Below are 25,659 nucleotides of genomic sequence, written 5' to 3'. Positions count from 1 at the left end.
GAGGACAGAGAGAACTTAAGGCTGGGAAAAAGGGAAGGCTGGGGGGAAGGTGTTTTTCTAATTTGTTTGGTAATAAATTAATTTAAATTTCCCCAAGTCAAGTCTGTTTTGCCTGTGACAATAATTGCTGAGTGATCTCCCTGTTCTTATCATGACCCACAAGCCTTTCATTGTATTTTCTCTCCCCTGTCCAGTAGAGAAGGGGAGTGACAGAGCAGCTTTGGTGGGCACCTGGCATCCAGCCAGGGTCAAACCACCACAGATATGCTGATCTCACTTTCCAGGCTGCCTCTGAGGGCTGTGTTTGCCAGATGGACCTCCCATTGCTCGCAACCGTGTGTCTGCCAGCCCGAGTCCTGATGAGGCTGGTGCAGCCCTGCTGCAGGCACGTGCTGCCACGCAGGGCGTCACATTGTCATCCCTTGCCCTGCTCTTCATTGGCCATGTGGAGGTGGCCCCTGGGCTGAGCACTTGCTGACAGATTTGGGTAGGTGGCTCTGGATCTCTCCTTTGGTGATACTTTGGGGAAAAGCATCCTGCAAGCTTTTGTAGAAATGTGCTGCAAGTGTTTGGGAAACTATTTTCCTTCTGAGAAATACTGGTGTTTCTTTAAAATGCAGAGAAAAGACAAGAAAAGGAGAATACACTGCTTTGGTTTTTAAATTTGGAAGATTTGATTTCCTTGGTTTTAACCCAAATGACCTGAAACTTTCCTATTGACAGGCCTTGTTTTGAACCAGATAAAAAAATATGCTATTTGGATACCTTCTCCTTAGCTTTTGCTCTCTCACCATCCCAGATGCTGATAATAAATGAATAATAATAAATCAGAAAAAAAACCACATTAAACTCAGAAGCTCAGAGGGATCCATTTGTCAGAGCCATAACTGAGTGAACAGTTTTCTGGCACTCCAATCAAGCTCCATCAAAACCTTCATCTCAAGCTGTGTACAAGATAACGGCATTCAGTCAGCGCTGAGAAAACATTTGCAGGCAGATAAGGCTGGAAGGGAAGGAGTGGGAGTTATATTAAACCTGGTTTTCAATCATTATTTCCCAAGGATCACATCCTTGTCTGGGTGGTGCCCTTCCTTCAGGAGGCAAGGAGATGTGAACTCTGCCCTGGCTCGCCTCCTCCGTAGCATGTCCCTGTGGGGAGGCTGCAGATGTTCTTCATCCAGCGAGGGCTCCTAGGCACTGGCTGCCCCACGCTGACCCTACAACCACCATCTCAGCAGCCAGGCTCCATCCCCCTGACCTGCACAGCTCCATGGTGGCTCCTGCCCATCTCCTGGGCTTTTCACAACTGCATCAGCACTGATAGGTAGAAAAAAACACAGTGCCAGGAAGAGAGAAGAAGAAAGATTGATGTTAGGCATCCAGCCCGTGTCTGTGCCTTTCTGTGAGGCTCTGCATTTTCCTGCAGAGTGGACGTGCCCTGCAACCTGTCGTTTGGTTTCTCATGCAAGAGGAGAATAACAAGAGGGTCAGGATGGGACTGCTGAGGATGGGGCCAGGAGACAGGTGGCTGAGCCATAATCCCTGGTGCAGGATGAAAACAAACCCTTTGTGTCCACCCTATCCATTCCCTGTCTCCAGGTCAAGCCGTTGGGTTTGGGGGCAGAAACCCATTCCTGAAGGGAAATGAGGGCATACGAGCAGGACACACGCTTCATGGCTTTGCAGCCGTTGTGGCTCAGGGTCCTGCACCCAACTGTGTTTTTTCTTTTTCTTTTTTTTTTTTCCCTTTTTCTTCAAAATGGGGGACAAGGCAAAGAGACACAAATAAATGAAAAGCTTCTACGTCCTTCCAGTTAATTACGCAGTGGGCAATGGCCAAACCCCCCTGCTTTCCTTATTCCTGCGGGCCAAAGCCCTGGAGCATGTGATTTGATTACCATCACTGTCGTAAGGCAGTGCTCAGCGCCTGCTGCGTGACAGGGCATTTCTGGGGGGCTCAGGGGGTTTCTGGTTTCGGGGGGAGGCACGGTGGTCATGTCCAGTCCCTGCCTCTCCAGACTTCTCCCCATGGAGATGTGCTGAAGGCCCCTTCTAGGAGAGATCCAGAACTCCACAGGTGGTGACGGGGAGGCTGTGCTGCACCTTTCTGATGGCTCCAGTGTTTTATAACCTGCACTATTTATTTAAACAAGTCACATGTCTCAAAGCCTAAATGGCTCAAAGCCCTACCTCCAGATTCTGTACCAGGAGGGGTGTGGGAATGTCTAGTAGGACTTGAGAGCACTGGTGATACCCTTTTGTTCAGGGTACTCTGTCGGACGCTGACTGGCCTTATGCTCAAGGACGGACATGGAAGTGATGGGAAGAGTTAACAGGACCCAGATGTTGGAAAGCAGCCTGGCAAACTGGGGATATTAATCAGCTCAGATCGCTCAGCCTAGCAAGGGGGGGACTGAGGAGCGAGCTGGCTGCTCTATGTAGGTCACTTTGTAGGCCAAACCTTTGAGCCCTGGCCAGCAGTGAGGCCGGCGGGGATGAGGACAACCAGTGGTGAAACCCCACAGGGCCGTGGCCGGCAGCCCCGGGCCCATCTGCGGAGGGCTGGGCATCCTGCGGAGCCAGGCTTTCCCTCGTGCTTTCAGCAGTGAGATGGCTTCAGTGTCTTCAGGAAGAAACCTGGGCAAGCGGGAAAGAGCCTGGGAGGTAAATGCAGCACTGCATTAATGGAGGTTACAGCTCATGAGTCCTGGCGGTGGCAGCAAGGAAACCTCCAGTGCGCAAAGGCCCCGCACCGTGGTCGGTGTCAGGCAGCCCTGAGTGCTGCACCGACACAGAAGGCACGAGGTCCTTGTCTTCACCTGCTCACAGGTTAAAATAGCTGGAGAGAAATTTTTGGCAGCTCGATGGCAGTCTGTGTCTGCTGACAGAGGGATGAGGCAACTCCCCTGGGCAGGAGGCAAACCTCAGCCAACAAAAGCATGGCAAGAGATAAGGTACACACCCCTACAGTTTGGATGTTAGCTATTCAGGCAGCTTATCAGTAAAAGCAAAAGACTTTTGTGTTGGTCACAGGCCCTACATCAAGCTGGGGTTTCTTTCTGAAAGACTGTTGTCCAGCCACCCCCAAGAACGCAGGCGAGAGCTGCCTGGTGGTGCCTGCGGGCATGTGCCAGCCAGGGGACGGGTACCAGCTGGAGCTGGCAGCCTGCTGGCCCTGACGCCTGTGGGTCAGTGTCCCCCCCGACAAAACACATGTGGCGGAGGGGTGTCCCTAACCCAGGCATGGCTGTCTGGCTTCCCACAGGTGCCAGCTATGACTGCGGCTGCCGAGTCTTACCAGCTCTGTCCTCCACCTGGCACAGCCAGCGCCCACCCAACCCGCAGTGTCAACGGCTCAAGGAAGACACAAAGCAGGAGCTTGTGGCTATGAGCATGTTTCTGCTCCCATCCTTAGGAGACCATGCTGTAACGTGCAACATCAGCATGTCTCAGCAGATCGATTGCTCCAGGCTCCACTAGCGATTAGCACTGGAAATAATAATGAGTGGAATGGCAAAAGGCTGAGGCTAGACTGAAGGTTTTATACAGGATGAAATGAAAAGTCACAATTGAATCATCTCAGGTCTTGCACAGAGTGTTGCTGTAATTGGTTAAGGAATAAATTCACAGCTTCAGCAGGAAGTGGAGACACTCCCGGACTCACTGAAGTTCTTCTTCACAGTTTGCAAGTCCTATTCCTAGTCCCATATAGAAATAATCAGACTGTGAGAGTTTGGCTTAGCTTGCAAAATAAATGTGAGCAATGTACATTAAAGAAAATCAGAACACTTGCCTCTCAATAAAATTTTATTCATGCATGACTAGCATGCCTTCTTACAAATACAGGGTAGAAGGAGGTATTAGGCATGCATAAGCAAAACTAATATTAAGAACAGCATATCCTTTGTGAAGATCAATTAAATGAGCTTTTATGCCTGATTGGTGCATTTAAGCAGTTCCATTAACTGACTTTTTCCTGTCCTTCTACTGATTAGCTTTATTCTTGTATGCAATGTTACGATGTGAATGGCTATGGGCAGCTTAAGATTTTTCCCTCCACGTGAAGTTCTTATGGGAAACTATTTGCCAAAGAGTTTTTTTCATGACTGTTTGGTCTCCAGCATTTTAATAAATGGCTTCCTGTTGGGATGTAGTGTCCTGCAAGTGAGGTTCACCAGCCAGGTGCAGTCTGCTGTGAAGAAGAATACGAAGCAACTGAACGAGTATCACACTTAAGAGTCGTATTAACAATGTGCTTGCGTTTTTTGAATGGGAGCATTGCTTTCTGTAAACTTCCTTTAAAATTCACTCAATATTTTTTGTTTTGCATGGTGTGCAATGGACTGCTAGTGCCATTGCTGCTGTAGCGCTGAACCCAGTCCTGACAAGAGAGGAAGCAGTCTCCTCCCTCCCTGACCCCATGCCTGTCCCTGTCCCAACCCTCTGCATGTGCCACCACACATGACTGCACCCAGGAGGAGCTGTACCCATCAATGCGCTGTGGAAGTAATTGGAAATGAGACATTAAGGCAGGCAAATTCAGCTTTCTTTGCTCTTTAGGCAGTGGTTAGACAAGCATATCTAGATCAAAAAAGTATTCATGTTTACCTACAGACAGCTTAAAACCCCACCTGCTGATTCATTTAAGCACGACAGAGGAGTGGATAGGGTAAGGTAAGAAGGAAACACAGGACACGGGGTGGGTGCGGGTCAGCAGGAGGAACCTTCTGTGCTCCAAGGGATTTATGTAGGGCAAGAAACAGCCCCAGGAGCATTGGCCAGTACAGGAGTCATCTGTGGGGAATGGTACCCCCTTATTTTGTTAGCTGCTGTTGCTGAGAGGTTTTTGAGCCTTGTTTGCACAAGTTATTGTAGAACTTTGCATATTTTGATATAATGAAGCAATCACTATTCCCACCTTCCCCCTAGCAGGGGTGCTGTTATATAGATAAAGCTTCATGTGTGGTGGGGTGTCTGATGTGCCTAGCTTACCAACAGAGCTTGCACTGTCTGCCAAAGATACAGTTTTGCATCAGTAAAATTATAATACTGTAAATCTGAGGGTAGAAACCATTTTGCTACTATACGAGTAGGTTTTATTGGTAACAATTTTCCTCAGATTAATCTGCACTGCTATTAATGTCTTTATAGTGTAAACTGTGCCCATTGAAGGGATGATGCCTTCATTTCAACAAAAGTCCTCCTCCTGACTGAAATAAATCTGTGTAGGTTCACTGTAGAAAAACCTTGAAACCTTCTGTACGAAAATTAGATTTAATTTTGCATTAAAGCGAATAGCCTTGAAACTTCCAATACAGTCAGGTAATAAAGCTGTTGAAACATCCCATACCTACACCAAGTATGCAGCCTGTAAATCCCTTACTTACCCTCTTCAGCTGCAAGTGCTGCTCTGCCTTCCCCCACAGCTGTCTTAGCAGCACATGCATTCAGAAAAACCCAAGGACAGAGCTCTTATCCACATTTTTCATAGTGCTACAAAACTAAACCCAGCAAACCTAAACCCAAACCAAACAATGGCATCTTTTGATGGGTGTTTGCTGTCTGATCTTATCTCTGCCTGCCTTATGCTTGAACGAGCTCCTGTGTGAAAATACTAACTGTCACTTAGCGAGGTCATCTCCAACCAACGTTACTTGTCAGGGGAGATGACAATATAGAGACACCAGCGCAGTCGGTGTTTCAAGCTGCCAGTTTCCTGCTTGAAGGAGAAAGGAGTGACATGGATGGGGGTGCTGGGGTAGGTGAGTTTGGGGGCGACTCTGGTTTGGAAGGTAGAAATACCCCTTGGTTCAAGCTGAATGTCCCGGCCCATGAGCCCCACCTCCTCCTCAGCCGGCTGAGCAGCATCGACACTGTCTTTTTTTTTTTTAATTTGATCTAGCCTCTTTTGATGACTAAGGGAACAGGAAGATTATAGTTTAAGTATGTAATTTTCATTTGATGTGACAGGTTAAAGCTATGTGCATTTAGAGAAGGCTTAGGCTATTTTAGTTCAATTACAACACTGATTTAGGACCTGACTCACTCTTTGAGGCCTAACTTCATGTAGACACATGATGACTTAAATTTACTGCTAAATGAAATATAGGCATATGTTTACGTTACTCTGCTTAAATGCTTTGCTGGTGTAGGGGTGGATTTACACAGCAAGCGCAATCCTAAATCAGGGGTACAGAGAATTAGATTTTGCTTGGGGGTTTTTTTTTTTTTTCCTCAGCACAAAGGCTAGATATTTCAGAGTTTATTTTACTTTGTCTTGTGCCCCTCCAGACATTAGCCTGTGTAATCTCCAAGTGCAATGTGTGCCTTCCAGTGTGCAGTCCTGCTAGAGACCCAACACCCTCAAGTCTCCCTGGCTTTAAAGACAGCTGGGCAGGCTAAGAGCTGTGAAGATGCAAACTGCTAAAACTCAACAGAGCAAACTAGGAGCAGTAACCCTTCCCTGGCATGGCTGAAGAGAGTGGAAACAGGTTTTGTATGAAATGGTAACATACTCCTGTTTCAGTAAGCTCCTTGGCTGGACTGCCCTGAAGACAGCCGGTGAGGGATGTGATGTGCAGCAGCTGTGTGGACAGAGGTGTGAGCCCCAGGTCACCCTTGGTTTCCCATTTTCCATGGGAAAATGTCCTGTGTTCAGGTAGAGGGCAGGAAATTTGCTTGCAGAAGCTTTTGTGTGTCCAGAGTCTCGTGGCCTTTGTAGGTCAGACCATGACAAAGAAAGCGTTAGCAGTTTCCCAAAACTAAAGGAAAGGTTTTTTTAGGAACTCAGAGCACAAAAGAGATAGTCATGCATACAGAGGGAGGCACAGGCATTCTAGGTGCCTTAGCTAATGCTTCCTCTTTAGAAGAAACTAAAGCTACCCAGCTTTGGGGTTTTTTTGCCTTTAAAAAACCTGAAAAGGCACCCCCCCCCCCCCTCTGCTTTTTAGAGCAGTCCTCTCTGAAGCAAATGTGGAAGTGGCTCTGAACCTCTCTTCTTACTTTTATTTCTCCTGCAAAGCAGAACAAGCAAACAGCAGTTTGTATGTCTCCTTAATGACATCTGTCCACCTCTAGCCTTGGAGTGGAGGGGGAGGAGAAAGGGAGCTGCCAGCAGCCTGTAGCGATTGATCTGTTTCTTGGTTTTTATGCTGCGCTAGAACAACCTGTTTCAAAAGTGACAATGACAAATCAAAGTGAATATTTCTTGATAGAAATTCAAACTCCCTGATTTGTTAGTGGGTATTTTGCTATTAGAAGGGCTGCTCTATCTGTAACATTTATTTGGAAGTATTCTTTTCTGCTTGAGCTTGCAGCCCTTCGGAGAGAAATGCATTTCCCCAAAGCCATTTGCTTCAATAATTGTTGTCATGTGAAACTGTCATTGATTGCTGTCACCGGGGGACAGTTTGCATGTATACGAAGGTAAAAATGCTGCGCCTCTCCACTTGCACCAAGAAGTATTGCAAGTGGCCCCGGGAAGGGATGGGACGTCTTGGCTGGACTCGGGCCAGCCCTAAAGCAAAGGCTTGACTGTGCCCGGGGCTGAGCGCTGTCCTGAACCTGAGCTGGTGCCCAAACAGCAAAGCGTCAGGGGTCAAGCAAACACAGGGGTGTGAGGAGATGGGAGGAGAGGCCGATGAAGTGACTGGGCAGAGTGGAGACGGGGCTGGCAGCGGGGTGCTGCCCCCCACCGCTGCTGCTGCCCGCGGGGTTGCGCGGGGCGGTGTTTGCTCCCCTTTGCCCTTGTCACCAGAATGTCATTCCCCGTCAGGGGAAATCTCGGGACCGTGAGGGTGCCCTAACGCAGCCTTTTTAGCAGAGGGAGGTTTCTCTCCCCCTGTGCAGATGAAGGCAGCATCGTTGGTAACTGGGAGCGCGGAGCCGGACCGTCCCAGCGCTGGAAGGGCTGGCTCTGCGCTGACGCTTTCCAGCCCCACGAGCACCGCTCCGGCGCCTGGGAGGCCATTGCCTCCCCCCTGCCAGCCAAAATATCCAAAATAAACCATCTGCGGGCAGTTCCTAACCTTGCCTTCCCTGCCGACGGAGCTTGCAGCGGTACAGTCGGTCCGTTACCTATGGGAGAGAGGGAGGGAGGAGGGAGAGGGAGGGAGGGAGGGAGGAGGAGGAGGAGGAGGAGGGAGAGAGGGAAGGCGGCAGGAGCTCCGGTTACCGCTGCCGCAGCGCTGCCGTCCCTCGCTTCTGGCCCCGGAGGCACAGGCGATCGCGCTGCGCCTCGCTCGGGGTGGCTGGGCTGCGGGGGGACCCGGGGAGACTTCGCAAACTGTAGCCGGCGCCCCGCTCCCGGGGGAAGGGCCGCCCGCCCGCTGCAGCCCCCGCCCAGCACGGCCGGAGCCGCCGGGGGATGCGCCGCGGCCGCCTGAGGTGAGGAGCTGCCCCTGCCCCCAGCTCCAGCGGCAGGTATGGCCGGGGGCACGGGGGTCCCCGCACCTACGGCTGCACCCCTGGACCCGCGCCCCCGGCTTTCTGAGAGTCGCCAGCCGCCGCGGCGGGGTAGGGAGAGTAGGACAATAAAGCGTGGCGGATGCCACCACAGTTGGGAGATGGGATCAAAGTCCAGGGAAGCCGCTCGCCCGGGCCGAGCATCCGGTGGCCCCGTGGCATGTGGGGCTCAGCCGAGGGCTCCGGACCGCAGCGCCCGTCCTCCGGTAAAGCGGGCAGTGATGTGCATCACGGGCGGTGATGTGCATCACGGGCGGTGAGGTGCATCAGGCTATTTGGCGTGAGCGGGGAACACTGATTTGGTGGTAAGAAAGTAGCAAGCAATCTTCTTGTTTGCCGGAGGATTTAGTGTGTGCTATTTAGTGTGTCTTTTAACACAAGGAAATCGTTTGGCAGCCAGCGAACCTGTCCCCACATAAAAACCAGGATCACTTAGGACAACTACAGGGCAATGTTCTCCTGGCTGTCCAGTGTGTTTGCTGAGACCTTGGATAAGATGCTTAAAAAGAAGAAGATCCGTGCGGTACAGGTAAGTAATTAAAAAGCAGCCCTTGGGCCTGATCCTACAGACATTGCTGTGTATAATCAGCACTTTTAAAGCCAAGTAGTTATTTACAAAGGATTTGCCAGCATGAGGGCCGTGGTACGATTACTGTTCCTCTGCTTTCTGCCTTAGCCCTGCTAATGCAAAGAGGAGCCGGACACCGTCCCTCCCGGTTAGCATTTGGCACAGGGCTGCGGCGGTGCGGGGAGCCTGAGTGGCTGTCCCTGGGCTTCCCTGCCCTGGGTGGAAACCGTGTGATGCCCAGTCAATGTTATCCTCCAAAAGTACCAGATTGCTTCTTTCGCAGACATGTAAAGGCAAAGATTTAGTTCAAGTGCTGGGTTGATAGGGGAAGAATAAAGCTCCAAACACTGAAAAATGACTGTGCCAAGAGGCAGCATGAAACAAAAGGGCACAGAATGGCAGGAGCACTGGGCTCACCTACTCTGTGCAAAGTGCTGCCCCGGCTTAAAATAGGAGCAAAAACCATCTGAAAGGTACCATCCTGATAAGTCCTCATCCTACAGTGATATTGTCAGGGCTGAGCAGCACTCTGTTTATGAAAGATTTAGGAGTGATGTTGGAATATCATTATTGGTAATTTTCCCCATTTTGAACATTTATTGTACAATCTGCATGGCTAGCTCTTCTCTGCAGTGCTCTTTTACTTCTTACTTTGTGTATCTTGACATTGCTTCCGAGGGAGACACAGAGGACCCTCATTCTGTCTGAAATACCATTTTCATGTTTATATTTTTCATTAAGATAAAAAATCCAACATACAGCACTAACTGTAAATGAGGGTGATACTTGATTTGTTTGGGGGAACAACAGACATGTACATACACTTTTTGAAGAATGGTGCTTCTATAGCTCAGAGAACCAGGCTCTTGGAGTACTAGCATTGACAGCAAGAGCTTAAAGAAGAAATTTTGCCATTGCTTTTTTTGTTTATGAAGATAAGAAAGTGGCTGTGAGTTGGATTTTGTTCCTGTTCAGCACAATGAACCACATGGGTTTATACAGGGTAAGGTTGCTCTGATTCATCCCATTGTGGACAATTACTTGTCTTTGGTGAGATCTGCAGTTTAGAACATAGCAATTAAAATAGTTATTGTAATAAATTTGCTGATTCATGAGGCAATTTTTAAAAAAAGTGAAATATGCTCATTAGCATCAGTGATAAATGGAAGATGGGAGTATTGTAGGAACAGAGGGAGCATTTGAAGAAGCAAGTCTATTAGCATTGAAGAGAAACCTGGAAAGGGACATTTGGTACAAGAGGGCGAAGGAAAGAGAGAGAGAATTGGAAGAGTTTTAGTCTGAATGTTTGGAAAAAATGATTACTAAGATGAGAAAAGGTCCGGAGCACCCCAGAGGCACTGCTGTTTTCTCTGCCTGCAAGAAAGGAGGCCTCGTTGCTCATTGCCTGCCAGCTGTGTTTGGATTGACTGTGGAAGTGGATTAAATTAAAACTGTCCAAATATACTCCTGAAAAGTACAAAGAATACCTACACCAGGGGCTGCACTGTAATGGCTGTCCTGCACAGTTTCTCTGCATTGATAGTCTGAAATTTGCAACAGGTTGCTTAACAGCTCATATTGCAGCCTCCACTGTAACATCTCTCTCCTTCCTGGAAAAGGGATCTGGCCTTACTAAATATCCCGGCTGACATTTTGGTGGGCTTTTTAGGGCCAGGATTCACGAGGAGAATTTTGCAGGCAGCTTGGAAAAGCAAAATGATATTTTAAAACAGAAGTAAGCTTTCCTGACTTGGCTAAAGTCCCTGGAAATAAATTTTGTTTTGACTCTTCAGATGCAGCACTTCTTTCCTGTGACATTTATGGGAGCAGCTCCACCTCCTGCCAAACTTTCTGCTGGTTTTGAGAGAAAACCTGCCATTTTGTTCTGAGGCTCTTTGGCTTTTCCAAATGAATGTCATGAGTGACTAACCATGGTAATGTGGATGAGTTCAAGATGCATCAAGAGCTAATAGCTCTTAATGTTTGGTTTTTGTTTTTTTTTTTAAATAAAGAGGAAGATGTAGCCTCTGGGTCAGAAGATCCCTGTGCCATAAATGCCTTCCTTCTGTGAGAATACACTCACCATGATCTTTGTTCTACTTTAGGCATCAGTTGCCTGGGTAGTTTCAGAGGCAGAACCCAGAGACCACATAGACTTCTGGTCTGGACCAGTGCAACCATTGAGTAATGGAAATTTTCACACCTGAGGTGACACTTCCATATCTGAACTGGAAAGGCTGTGTTTTTGAGTGGATGACACCCTTGTAATAATAAAGTTGTACCTTTTTAATAGGTGAGTGTTGCATGCAAAGCTCCTATGCCTATTCGTTGCCTCTGAGAGAGCTGCTGTGTCAGTTTATATGCGTACGCTGGCATTGTGGTTAACCACCAGTTCATTACCCTCTGTAGTACAAAATCCATGATCTGGAGGAGGAAATGGTGGAAATCTTTCTTTGAAGAGATAAGGTTAAGGAATTACAGTGGGTCAGATGGCTCTTCTGAAACTGTCTCTGTCGTAGCACAGCGGGAAGAGACCTGGGGGGCGGAGGTGAAACTTTCAGGGACTCTTACTCAGTTACTGAATTCTAACCAATTTATGTTTTAAAGTCTACATTTTTTGGTCAGATTTTTTCTTTGATTGCTGGGAAAAAAGTTTCTTTGCCTGTTATAACTGTACCATTGTTTAGGCTGTGTTGGTCATTCTGCTAAAACCAATACACTTGTATGCATATATCTGTATACATCTGTATTATGTATATATGCATGGAATTTCATTGGATTAATATTAATCTAAAATTTAAGACATCACTCTAATATGTGGGGTTTTTTCCCCTAGAACCATTAAATTAAAAACATGACTTGTTTCTACTCTACATCTTTTTTTTTTTTCCTTATTCTTTTTCTTTTCTTATTAAAACCCAAACTGGCAAATAAAACCAGTCCAACCTTCTACAAAGAACATTCAATTTCCTGTTAAAGTTACAGGCTCAATCAGCTAAAAGGGTATTAGTGACATAACAACAGAGTATAAGCCAGGCAACATGGTAGGATTTGAAAATTAGTGCCAACAATGCTCCTTTTCTATCTGTTGTCTAATTGATTGCTTAGGGTTTGGAGATCAGGACTCCTGCCATGGGTCTGTGACCATGGGTGAATGGCTCACCCATTGCCCAGCATTAGCTCCCTGGCTGTAAAACTTCATGGCCTTTCTGGAGAGCCAGGGGCTTATTTTAGGCATCAAAAGCACCCACCCCTCAGAGCCCCTCTCCCCATGCACACCCCATCACAGCAGGCCAACCGTAGTGCAGAGGTTCCTGGAGAGGAGCTGGGAAAGCTAACCCTACTCAGTAGCACTGCAAAAAAAGTGACAAGAAAACCAGAGAAGAAAAAAAAAAAAAAAAAAAAAAAAGGAAAAAAAGAAAGAAAAAAGGGAGAGGATTTGACTGTAAATAAAGTGCCTAGCAACTCAGGGCTTAAATGATAGAAGCTGGTATGTATGAAGCAGAGGAACAATATCTTGCTTTGAGTCACTGATGGGCTGACAAGGAAAGACAATCCTGACAGCAGAAGCTGGTGAGAGGTAGCAGAGGGAAAAAGGTTTTCCATGGTCTGACAGTAAGGGCGGCAGAAGGAGTTTTTCCCTTGTCCTGCACCCTTTCCAGGTTGTCATCCTTCTTGCCTGCCAGTCCTGACATTTGCTTTGGGTGAGGGCATTGTTAATACATGTTGCTGTAAAAACCTCCCTCTGAAAAGTGGCATTTTAAAGTGCCAGGAAGGAGACATTTAGCCTCATCACCTTGGTGGCGCAGTTCTTTTGGTTGGAAGCAGCATCACCGGCTTGGGAGGTTCAGTGGGATGCTGCTATCAAACACATGGGGCAGGAGAAGCCAGCCAGCGCTCCCAGGGGATGAGGCAGGGTAGTCTGTCCCCATGCAAACCTTTATTTAGGGTAGAGGTTCACCACCACTAGTTTTGGTAGTCCTGTGTGGGACATGAGTAGGCACTGCTGTTCCTGAGAAGGTCTGGTCGGTGTCGGGCCGCTTCCCGCTCTGGCAGTGGGGGGACAGCTGAAAACTACTGGGCCAGAGGCAATCCCTCCCCAACTTCAGAGCTTGGGCTACAGGAGAAACCCAGCTACGTGCCTACCTGTAACGGTGGCCCAGCCACTGCTGAACCCACTGCCTTGCCAGAGACATCGTCTTTGAGAGTTCCAGGCTGTCCCCTGCTCCTCTGAAATGCTTGCGCTTAGAAAAAAAAAATAAATGTTTCCTGCTGTATGTGACATTTTCTTATTATCTGTGAATGTTCAATCCCTCCCTGTGTCCTGCTGAGCTTCTGAGAAAGCAATTTAAAGGTTTTATTCTGAGGAAAATCAAAAGTTAGCGGGTATTATTAGTACTTATACCAGGGCACATGTTCTGATTATTAGGGAAGAAAAATGGGAATATTGCTGCTGACTTGAACTGTGCAGTATGTGAGGTCATTAACTCCTGCTTATGCACTTAAATCACGCCAATGCTTTTAGGTCTGCGTTGTCACAGCTGCTTGTGTTTCTGTTTACAAAGCGAGGACTCTTGCAGATAGTCAAAGCACTTCAGCCTTTTGCGGTGCGGGTCGTTCGCTGGCTGGTGTGTGTGACCTCAACACAAAGCTAACACCCATCGTCCACTGAACTCAGTGGCCTGACCGTAGCTTTGCCCCAGAAAAAACTGAGAAAACTTTATTTCTTTAAATTGGTATTTTGAATCTGTTTCTCAGGGGGACACTAGACCTACTTACCTCTCTCTGCCTCGGCCAGATTTCTTTTCCTGATCTATGTGGCAGATAGTCTTGATCTCTTGGTGACGTTTACATAATTATACTCATTAACAGAACTAAAGGAGGTGTCAGATTAATTTTGATGGAATAACTAGACTTTGTCACAAGAGTTACCACGGCCTTATCACTGTGCAACATGAAGGAGTTACACAGGGGTCAGCAGTGTGGACAGAGACCCTAAAGCCAAACTGCCTGCTGCAGCAGAATGCAGGAGGAAGCTCTTGCCGCTGGTGGAAATAGGTACTTGCAAAGTAGAGGGCTGCAGTTTGACTGATTTGGATCACAGACCTTGACTACCTTCTTTTCTCCACGAGCTTGTTTCAGGTGTGTGCGAGAGGAGCACTGGGCTGCAGGCTCCTGTAGTGCGCGTTGCTTGGGTGCCAGGCTGTTGTGCAAACCTCATTTGGATCTGTGCAGAGCCGTGAAACGCTGTGCCAGTCAGTTTTAACAAACCGCTGTTTAGGACGCGAAGCAGGTAATTTTTTGGCAGTGCCCTACATAAAATATTGTGTAGTTGAAACAACAGGAGATAGAAAAAGCTTTGACATAATTACAAAGTGCAATTTCTGACTCAGATCAGAGAGAAAACCCAAGTATAATGTCATGCAAAAAGATTTTCTAGAAAACTGGAAAGATTGGTTTTGATGCAAAAGTACTGGATGCTGTTCAAAATGACCTCTAGAAAAGAGGTTGGCTGCTAATAGGTCTCCATTGCTTTCTGGACCACCTCCTGTAGACTTATTGTTCCTTTCATACTAACATCTCCAGGACTGTTCCACGGAGGTATGTGCATGCAGGCTGGAAATCTTGAATCACAGACTGTACTATTTGTCGGATGCAGGCAAAGGAGGAAAGATACAGTGACAGAGACAGCTTAGAAACCACAAGGTGTTGTCACACCTAACCCACACTCATATCTCTGCTGTAGAGCAAGGTACTTTAGGTTGGGTGGTGATTGTTTTGTTAAATGTGGTCACAGCCATGCTGTCCTGTTGAAACATCACAGAAGCCATTTTTTCCCCATGTGTTCTTCACACGTAGCTGTTCTCTCAGGCAGTGGGGGAGATGGAGCATTTGCTTCACCCAGGAACATAAACCTGCTGTTTGCAAGTGGGATCAGGACGGGATGGGGACCCAGCATCCCAGGGCTAAGGAGCCAATACTAAGGTGATTTAATTCCCTGATAGGCAACTTAAGCGGTCCAAGGAACTGACCTGCCTGTATTAATACAAAATTATTTTAACTTTCAAAATTTTCCCTGTTCACCCAAAACCAAGAGTGAAATCGAAGGTTTTAAAAGAAAAACAGCCTCAGAGACAGGAAGCTGGTCATCTCTGTCACCCTTTCCCTTGGTACTCTTTCAGTAATGCCAACCTTGTAACCAATTGCCAAGCTTGGGTCCTTGGGACACCAAAGCTGTACCTCTGCAAATCTATCTTTTCCAACAGCCCCACCGTTGCATCACAGGCTCCCACTGGCCTTGCGGGCATCTGGGGCAACTCATCCCTTCTTGAGCATCAAGGGGGACAAATTAAAGGTAGGGCTGTCAGGTGAGACACCTGTGTGCACTCTCATCTGTTTGCTGAGTTCACCTGGCGAGGGAAGTTTGGGCAACTGGTGTTATAATGGGGAAAGAATATTGCAAGAGTGAAACAGAGGAAATGGGATTGCAACAAAAATCCTGTATGGACAGGGAGGCTGAGACTCCTCTACTGCATCTGGTCCAGGGGCTTTCGTGGCTCTGCAGGGCTGGGTATCCCAGTGAGGAGCCGCAGCTCGGGTGAATCCCCAGAGTGGGGTCCAACGTGTTATCTGGATGGCTCCCTCCTACACATGGCTGGGGAGGCAGAGAGAACTGGGACACCAGCCTGGGAGCACCCAAGGTGCTACTGGTGTGATCTGGGCCCTTGCAAGCCCTCTCCCCAGTCCACTCCACAAATATCTCTGTGGGTAACGGCAAACGTTTCATTTGAGGAAAAAAGAACAGCATTCCTACTAGTTCCAGGTAAGCCCAAATTTCCTTTTGGTGATTAAACCAATGGCAAAAACTAGTATTTTCCAGATTTCACATAGTTAGAACCAAATGAGACTTTGCTCCAGGAAGCGTTTATTATCAAGGCCACTGCCTACCCATTGGTGGTGGTCAGTCACCTGCTGTGAAACGATATGTGTACATATGTGTGATCTGCAAAATTTATAAAATATGTTTTACAATGTACATACATTTACAAATGTTTGCATTGCCTCTGTGTGTGTGTGTGTGTGTGTTTATATAGCTGTATAAGGTATGTTGCTTCATACATGCACTGAAAAGGGAAGACAGCCTGGCTCTGGATAGGCAGTATGGTAAATACATGCCAGAACATACGTTGGGAGGCTGCTCTCCCAGCTGTCCAGAACAGGGACCTTTTTAATTTTTTTCTTGAGATCTGTTACCAGTGCCCAAACATGGAAACAAGAAGTAAATATGGTCAAATCACATTTGTCTGATTCTATTGCAGTCTGGTAAAATTAGTATGTTATATTATGGTTTCTTGCTCTTGAGTATTTCTAAAATACTTCTGAAAGTATTTTAATGGGTTTTAATAGAAAATGGCTCTCAATTACTTTCTTTATTCAGTATTTGAAGGACTTTTGTTTGTACATGTTCTGGAATTCCTGTGACAGAGAAATGTCAAAAACTCTCAGACAGTCTCGTGAGAGCAGGTGACAGGAGCAAACCTCTTCTGCAGCCCTGTTGTCAACCTCAGAACATCATCCTTTCCTAAAAACACTATTTTCAGAATATTAATGTGCTTCCTCCCAGGCCACTGAAGAACATGAGAACAAATGCAGAGCAGATTTTCTTATAATCTTGTGTGTGTGTTTGTGCATATATATATTCTCATACAATTTTACATAAGTATTTAATTAAAGCAATTTTTAAGTTAATCACAAGACTGCTGTGAGCTATACATGCAAGAAAAAACAGATCCAAGGAACACTCTATTTAAAGATAAAGTTAATTTAAATGTAAGTGGCAGAAGAAATGTGAACTTTTGAAATATTTTCAAAATTCATTAGTGAATCATTGCAAAAATGCATTTCACTGTGGGAGGAATTTCAGTAAACCAGGACTCCAGTTCTGCTTGTTTCGTGCTTCTGAGAATACTGACTGAAGTGAATGGGACTGTTCTTATGAGTAAAATGAGCTGGATTTGGTCCCAGGAACACCTGGCTGGACTTTAAGATGAACTTATAACTGCAACGCAAAACCTCTTTTGCTGCTTGGAAAGGGGAATTTGAACAAAAGAGGGCACTAACGTGGTTTTGGGGAGTCTGGGCAGAACATTCCTGATTGGAAGGCAGAGATCAAACTTCTATGAAATCTATAGCTCTGGGGATCGTACATTAGTTTGCTGTATTTTTAGGTGAGATGCCACATCCAATTCCTTGTTAAGAAGCAGGGAAGCAGAAGGGAATGCCCTTCCCCCAGTAAAATTTCCCCCACCCTAGTGCTCTAAAATAGTAACTGGTGGGCCTGCGGCTTAATAGAATGAGCAATTGAAGCATTATACTCTTCTCACCAGGTTAATTTATGGTGATGCATAATTTTTTTGACACTGTGACCTTTTTGGGTTTGCTTAGATAACTTTTCTTTCTCTCGGAATTTATACTAGAATTGTAATCAGATATGCAGCACATTAATCTGTAATAAGAATGAATGAATGAACATTGATGTTATTGTTTTGGATCTCTTTCACCTTGAAAGGAGAAGGAAGTACAGATAACCTCTTCTCACCTCAGCGTGCCCTAGTGAGTTACCTAAACTCTGCAAAAGCTGAAACATCCAAATAACCTGACCCACTGTTGGTTTTTTTTCTGAGCAGGTGACCCGACTTCAAATACATGACTCATGGTCCCTCCAGCAAAAAGATCAGGAGCAGTTTCTGGGTGGGTGCAAGAGCCCCACAGGATGCAAGGAAGCTGAAGATAGGAGGAACCTGCCTGGGTCTACCCACTGGACAGCACTTGCTGGCTCTGGGATACAGGCACTTTTCAAACAAATGGAGAAACATGGTATGTAAACCGCTACCCCCCCCCCCCCCCCCCCCCATCCTTCCCCCCCTTACTGTTGTTATTCTTTCTCACCTGGCATGGGCCCATACCTGCTACTTCTCCACTCTTTGGCTTGTGAGGGCCCCGGTGGGTCTAGGTCATGGTTTGTAAGATGTCAAAGATGGGGAGGAGGTCTGAACAATTAGGCAGGGTAACCTGCTGTCAGTGGACATGCTTGTGTGGATTTCTGAGGAGATGCTGGCTCGGAGGGAGGGAATATTCAAGTAAGCACAAGTGTGAATTTGATTGCCAGCAGGCATCTTGGGGGAACGATACTGAAAGAAATGCATGTGGGCGAGTGCTCTGAAATAGGTAGCTTTCAATTAGAGATGACCTGGCTTTAAATCCTTATGCAGGGACTGGTATACAGCACTAGAAGGAACTAGATTCTTTTTTTTTCTTTTTTTAATGTGCTGATCCTTCTTGTTTCTTTCAGATGGATTTTGGAAAATTCAGGCTGTTTGTTTGCCTTGTAGGGCTCAGCTGTGCTAGCTTCTGGGTTTTTTACAACAACTTGACTGAATTCTGTATGTTCTGTGAAAACAGCCCAGATTACATATTCCCCACAGAGACTTTTAGGAGGATCGGAGGAAATTTCTTGCAGCTCCCAGATATAGACTGCCATAAGAACCCTCCTTTCCTCGTCCTGCTTGTGACATCCTCGTACCACCAGGTCGATGCCAGAATGGCCATCCGGCAAACCTGGGGGAAGGAGAGAACAGTTGCCGGCAAGCGCCTGGTGACATATTTCCTGCTGGGAAGCACTGTGAATCTCAGCCAGCAGGCTGATATCGCTGCTGAAAGCCAAAAGTACAGAGACATTATTCAAAAGAATTTTACAGACACGTATTACAATTTGACTTTGAAGACCATGATGGGAATTGAATGGATTCACAGATTTTGTTACCAGTCCAGCTTTGTGATGAAAACGGACACAGATGTGTTTGTCAATGTCTTTTACCTCACTGAGCTTCTTCTAAGGAAAAAAAGGACCACTGGATTCTTCACAGGTTTTTTAAAACTGCATGAGTATCCCATACGGAGAAGAGGGAGTAAGTGGTATGTAAGTAGAGAAGAGTATCCAGCAAAGACCTACCCACCATTTTGTTCTGGGACTGGTTATGTTTTATCCACTGACATTGCTAGTCAGATCTATAATGTTTCAGAGAGTGTTTCGTTCATTAAACTGGAAGATGTATTCATAGGATTGTGCCTTGCCAAATTAAAAATTCGTCTGGAGGAGCTTCATTCAGAGCAGACGTTTTTTCCAGAAAGGATTAGGTTCTCTGTTTCTCGCTTTAAGAAAATCGTGATGTGTCATGAAGTAGAACCATCTGAGCAGCTGAGCTACTGGAATCACTTAGTGACAGAAAATCACGGAGTGCTCTAGCACCTTCCCTGCTCGAATTAACAAGATGAAACCCTCTGCATTTACAGGGCTACTCTTGACTCCAGCAGAACTCCCAATTAACTCTAAATGCATCATGTTAAGGACTTTTTAAATGGTTATTTATGCCCAAGAACATGCAAACCTCTTTCTCTCCCACTCACTCTTACCTCTTTGCATCCCTTCTCTACACAAGTTACAATTATTATTTTTTCCTGAAAGATGCAGGACTGCAAACTTGCCCTCCAAATCTTGCTGCTACAAGACTGGCAACATTTCTGCAGTGCCAAACTAAAAGTCAAAGTACTTTTGTTCAGAGAAGAAATCTGCACCCTCTTGCTGGTCTGCCTTGATAGATTACTTCATTTGCACCCATCTGTGTAGGCATTTAAGAAAAGGTGTTTGCATTCCCTTCCTGGTATAGGGCGCTGCAGCCCTGCCCTTCCAGCCAGCTCTGTGTGGGAAGAACTGTGTAGTGGCACAGATCACTCCTTCAGTTCTACACACTTTTTGCAGAGATGGAAGAATTTGCCTATGCAGGGCACTTGGGGCAACCTTAGGTACTGCAGGTCACCTGGTGAATGTGTAAGGCTAGTGCATCTCTTTCCTATACATGTCTCCTGCCGAAAATAATATGTCATAGAGCCAGATCCGTGGTCAGTGGGGAGTGGCCTGATCTTTCTACTAAAATAGACCCTGGAGACATCTTCCACATTTCTGTCTTATTTTGATTGCTTGAAACCTACTGTGAATGGTTTGCCAAGGCTGAACTAGAGTCACTTACAGTGAGCTAAACAGTATGTCTGATTTAGACATTTTTCCCGATGAGAAACTGGGTGTGTAAGGGAGAAGACAGGAGGACTTTTCTCATTTAAACAAGACCTAGTGCGAAGATGTGCCCAAGTAATCATTCAGGCTAGGAGCCTCATTTCTTATTTTGTTACCAAGCAAAGATTCATTAAATCACTAAGATGTTTGTAGGTTTCAGAGATAAAGAATTGGATCTTTACGGTAGATGCTGTGAAAAATACATTTGGGCTATGGGGAGGAGAAAGGAGTTAATAAAATCATTCCTTATGCAGTATTCCTATTTTTATTTACTTTCATGCAAAAAAAAGTTTTACCAGCAAGGAAGTATCATATGCCTATATTCTGTGTGAAATTTTTTTTTTTCAGAGAGCAGTAAAAGTGGGGCTGCTCCCTAGGAGAAGATGAGCCAGCAGCTAAGGGGGTCCAACAGCTGGCAGGGCTCAGCCCTACACACCCATGCCAGGGAGCAGGACAGACCCACAGACAGTGGCCAGGTCCAACCGAGAGTGCCGATCGTAAGGCAGGATCACGGTGATGAGGTAGGTCTGAGGTCAAGCCAGTAACGGCTGGGCCCTGGTGATGACAGGCGCGGGTCAGGAACACTGCCCCAGGATGGCAGGGCAGGGCCCTGGGGATGGGGACGTATACTGAGTGTGGTGAAAAGCATGGAGGAAATACAGGGAAAGGTATTTTATTACTTAGGGATTATATATTTTTATTGTTTCTTTTTTTTTTTTTACTGAAGTTTGTGAGGACTGTCTCTTTTTTACTTGCTTGTGCCTGAAGAGCAGGATAAATATTTTCAGCAGGAGTATGCCCCATCCTGAAAAGTGTTTAATAATGATAATAATATATTATTTATTTCCCTCTGATCTAGACTAACTTGAGCTCATGTACTTATTATTGACAATTGATGATGAAATAAATAATGTTTATTTATTTGGTAGAAGAATGATTTTCTTTGTTTTAGGTTGCCTATTCAGAAAATATCTGCATATACAGTGTTTGCAGGGATATGTCTGCCCACGTGGTCAGGTGGGTGACCAGGGAGGTGTTTGCCTTTCCCTAGTGCATACCCTGTGCCAGGGGATGGGCAGCCCAGCTCTGGGTTGAACCGCACCTCTCTGCCTCCCATCCCAACTTTGCAGGTGTATCTGCCCTTAAACTCAAAGCCCTGTTGTAGCACATCTAATTTTGCTGCTGCCTTCAGTAGGTGTGACGAGTCAGACTGATAAAGCCTAGCAACAGCATTTCAATCACTATTCTTTCCATGTAACCTGCAGAAATGTCTTTTTGCCATTCATTGCTATTGTACCCAAGGTGTAAGCTGCTATTGCTTTAATTTATGGAAAAATGTTGAGCATAAAGGAGCACTACCTGGCCTCTCCTAGCTCCCTTTCTTGTGTGGTAAAGGGTCTGTGAGCTGGGACAGAACAATGCAGCCAAGTGTTCACCCTGGCCTCTTCTTGTTCTCAGACAAATAATCCTGCAGTCCCTTGAGGGTGTCACTTGCACTTTTGTGCCTGGTGCCAACCTTATCCCAGCTGGCACGACCAGTCCAACTGGGCGGTCCCAAGGACCCTGTATCTCAGCAGAATAACTATTAGTTTACATAAGGATGTGTTGACTTCACCTCCACTAGGTATTGAGATCCAAGAAGTACGGTGGCACCCGGCTCCTGGGATGGTGGTGCTGCTGCTGGTGGTCTTCTGTAAGGCTGAGTTCATGGCCAAAGGGTAAAATCTCCTGTTAGGAGACAGTATTTTGGGTTGCTTCCCTGAATTTGTGATGCTTGTGAGTGGCATTAAAATATGTCTTACCTGAGCAGTTTGTGGCTTTGTGTCATCATAAAAAAAAGTTACTCTTGAGGGCCAAGTTCTGCTAGGCTTCTTGATGGTGGCTTTTATTTCAGTTCAGGAGTTTTCCAAATTACTTGAATATAGCTGCTAACTGGGAAGATGGTGCTATTCTCCATTAATTGCACTTTCAGATGCTAACATTATATTCTGGGGGCTAAATTCATAGCTACCATGCTGTTTGGAATAAGGTCCTTAGGCATGTTTTAAGAAACCAACCCATTCTGCATACTGTTTCCAGGGAGTCTATTTGTAATTTTGAGTGACCCGTGCAAGATGCCCCTCCTTATTACTGCATTTGAAATATTTTGTCCCCGCTGAATATATATTGTTAAGCATCTAATGGCCTGCCTATCTGACACATTTAGCTTATCACTGATGAGGAACAAATGAGTACAGGTTGAAATATTATGGTTTCAGATAGCCTGTTACTCTCCCTTTTGCAAAGTAGCTTCCCAAGCAAATGCTTTAGGTTGCTGTACGTTATTTTCCTCAACATACAATTTTCTTTGTGCTTGCATAAATTAGAAACTGATTTCATAATTCTCTCTATTCAGTATGCTGCTTTGGATAAGAATAGAGTAAATGAATTATTAATTACTTAAAATATAAGGCTATCCTGCTGAAAAAGGTGATTTAAGAAAAGTAGATGATTGCATGTAAGGCAAACTTTTTAAACAAAGCCGCTGGGCTAGTCAGTTTATAAGTATCAGCTAAATGAAGTTAGCTTTTGCAGCATAGGCCTCAGATCATGATTTTTAACACAATCAAAACAGTGTTAGTGGCCTTTTGCCAATTTTTGTTTATTTCCCTATGAAACAGCATCACAAAAAGATCAGAAATATAACTAGAACTGTAAATACAATTCTGCAGTGTACATACGCTTATTTTTTAGATTTTGTATAGGCTAATAAAAGAATTTAGACAATTTTGGGGCAGTTTATCTGTAAAAGTAGTGTGCTATCCTAACATTTTTATGCTTTCTGGGTCAGATGATTATTTTATCAGTTTTTTATGAATAGTTTTGAAAAGTTACTCTGAAAAGTTACTCCATTGCTTCTCATTTAGTAGGAAGGAGTGTAAAAATCAGCTGAGCTCATAGTGTCTAAAAGTTGTTTAGATCTGTGCATTTCAGCATACTCTATTTCTTCAAACACAAGGTCAGTTTTTGAATACAGAAAAATGAAGAAGTTATTCACAACTCTTATGTCACAAGTCATAGTTCTTAGTTTAAGTTAGGATTTTCAAAAGTGTCCATGAAGGATTTGGTCACACATCTCATCTCCTTCAGTATTTCTGAAGAGGTATAACCCTTCTAGGCACTTCTGAGAATACAAAGTAAATTTTTGTAATGAAACATTTGCCTTATGTAAAAGCTGAATGGAACAGAAGAGATAACTGTCTGTAATGGATCTGACAGGAATGCTGCTCTTCTTGGATGTGTGGGGGTTACTATATAATGTTAATATACAATGTGTGACAATGTTTGCATTATTTGTATAGAACATGAGAACATTGAGCTAACTATTCAATGTATGATATTTTAGTAAAATATTTTGTTACCACAGTTTTGTGTGTTCACTTATCTTTTCAGTTGTGTATGTATTAACATTTTGGGGTGTAGTGAGGTTAGGAGGCTTGCTCTTTTTCCAGTTAAAACAAATGGAATTGTAGAATCGTTTAGGTTAGAAAAGACCTTTAAGATCATCAAGTCCAACCATTAACTTAGCACTGCCAAATCCACCACTAAACCATGTCCCTGAGCGCCATGTCTACGTCTTTTAAATAACTCCTGGGACTGTGACTCCACCACTTCCCTGGGCAGCCCGTTTCAATGTTTGACCACCCTTTCAGTAAAGGAATTTTTCCTAATATCCAACCTAAACCTTCCCTGGTGCAACTTGAGGCCGTTTCCTCTTGCCCTATTGCTTGTTACTTGGCAAAGAGACTGACCCCCACCTCACCACAGCCTCCTGCCAGGCAGTTGTAGGGAGCAGTAAGGTCTCCCCTGAGCCTCCTTCTCTCCAGGCTAAACAACCCCAGTTCCCTCAACCGCTCCTCTTAAGACTCGTGCTCTAGACCCTTCACCAGCTTCATTGCCCTTCTCTTGACACGCTCCAGCACTTCAGTCTTTCTCATAGTGGGGGGCCCAACTCTGAACACAGCATTCGAGGTGCGGCCTCACCCATGCCAAGTACAGGGGGACGATCCCTTCCCTAGTCCTGGTGTCCACCCTGTTTCTGATACAAGCCAGGATGCTGTTGGCCTTCTTGGCCACCTGGGCACACTGCTGGCTCGTGTTCAGCCGGCTGTCAGCCAGCACCCCCAGGTCCTTTCCCACCAGGCAGCTTCCCAGCCACTCTGCCCCAGGTCTGTAGTGCTGCGTGGGGTTGTTGTGACCCAAGTGCAGGACTCGGCACTTGGTCTTGTTGAATCTGAACCTGAATCTGTTGAATTTTCTCCCCTTCTCTAAAATGCCTTAATATGTACATACTAAAATGATGGTTTGGTTCCTCTTCCTAAGGCAAATACATAATTCCCATAAAAGAGAAAAAGATTAAGAAATGGAGTGCTTTCCCAAGTATTAAGCATGTCACATCAGCCATTCTTGCCATTAAAGGTCTACAGATGATAAACCTTAAAGTCAAAGGCACCTTAAACCAAAACCTTATATACAGGCTATGATCTGAATTCAGAACATTTTTTCCAAATGATAAGAGTGTAAAGTGCACGATTGTTAAAAACGTAGCAAGGGAATTGATAAAAGACAATTTTAACCACAGCTGGTACCTTTTGGAACACCAAGATCCAGCGTGAAATCGTTTTTCCTGTTTGATGGTGGCTGACTGGCATGCTCCTTGGGACATGCTCCTGGAAGCACAGCACTGTTCCCCTATTGCTTAAAAGGGAAATGTCAAATAACTGAAGGCCATCAGATTGTTTGCCAAACACAAGCAGTTCTGAACTAAAACCCAGAACTAGAAAAGTCTCCCTTGATCCCTTTATCTTTTAGTGTATGTTTTTTCCTTGCTTACCCTTATGCTACATTTTGCTTGTTTGTTTGCAGTGGGACTTAAATTCATTAGTTCATTCCACCAACGTATTTCCAGAAGTATCTACAAATATTATGGCACTGGGTAGAGGAAAGCATCTGAGCCACAGGACTTAAGTATATGCAGTACATAGGAGATACAGACTGAAAAAACAGACTTGAATTTGCACATGTTCTCGCTGAGCAAATAGTTTTTTTCAAAGCCTAGTAATAGAGTGGTTTTAAGGCTCTCCTGGAAAGTTCACCAAGTACATTTTCACTGAAAAACGTAATTGGACAATTTCAATGATTGAAAAGTAACCTTATTGTTGCCTTATGTTTCACAAATTTGAAAATGCATTATTTTGGGGGGGAAAAAAGAAATCCAAGTCCCTTTTTAGAATCTCGCCAACTGAGCCATGTACATAACATCCCTTGCACTCAGCTACTGACCTAGCTTGACCTCGTTTAATTTAAGACTTTTCATGCAGGGATAAAGGCCCATGTAATCAGCTTCCTATTCTTTCGTCACCAAAAGCACTCAGAAATCACAGCCGCCTTTACACTTACAAACTGTCAGCGTACAGCTGTAGGCGCAGAATGTCATAAATTAGTTATGTGGTGTGAT

The 25,659-nt window shown here is 45.3% G+C and overlaps 1 protein-coding gene across 5 annotated transcripts; it reads left to right on the top strand.

Moving 5' to 3' along the window:
• Positions 1-8,151: 8,151 nt before the first annotated feature.
• Positions 8,152-23,585, top strand: B3GALT5 (beta-1,3-galactosyltransferase 5). 5 transcript variants are annotated; one of them, XM_055803095.1, is made up of 5 exons: positions 8,152-8,385; positions 8,860-8,992; positions 14,174-14,324; positions 17,719-17,908; positions 18,384-23,585. In XM_055803095.1, exons 4-5 carry the CDS (start codon positions 17,738-17,740, stop codon positions 19,335-19,337), a joined length of 1,125 nt encoding a protein of 374 aa, XP_055659070.1. In that variant the 5' UTR covers positions 8,152-8,385; positions 8,860-8,992; positions 14,174-14,324; positions 17,719-17,737; the 3' UTR covers positions 19,338-23,585. The 5 variants fall into 5 exon arrangements, with proteins under 5 accessions (XP_055659070.1, XP_055659068.1, XP_055659073.1 ...); XM_055803093.1 differs by having other exon boundaries at positions 8,845-8,992; XM_055803098.1 differs by lacking the exons at positions 8,860-8,992; positions 14,174-14,324.
• Positions 23,586-25,659: the final 2,074 nt, after the last annotated feature.

The sequence above is a fragment of the Falco peregrinus genome, chromosome 4 (genome assembly GCF_023634155.1).
Source record: "Falco peregrinus isolate bFalPer1 chromosome 4, bFalPer1.pri, whole genome shotgun sequence".
NCBI classification, from domain to species: domain Eukaryota; kingdom Metazoa; phylum Chordata; class Aves; order Falconiformes; family Falconidae; genus Falco; species Falco peregrinus.
Note: the sequence above shows the minus strand (reverse complement) of the source record. Positions and strands in the feature narration are given on the sequence as shown.

What these genes read in the sequence shown, in the direction of transcription:
- B3GALT5 (XM_055803098.1), top strand. Translation starts at nt 17,738, where the DNA reads ATGACTCATGGTCCCTCCAGCAAAAAGATCAGGAGCAGTTTCTGGGTG. An exon ending in CAAACAAATGGAGAAACATG is followed by an intron (nt 17,909 to 18,383) that starts GTATGTAAACCG and finishes TGTTTCTTTCAG; the next exon opens with ATGGATTTTGGAAAATTCAG.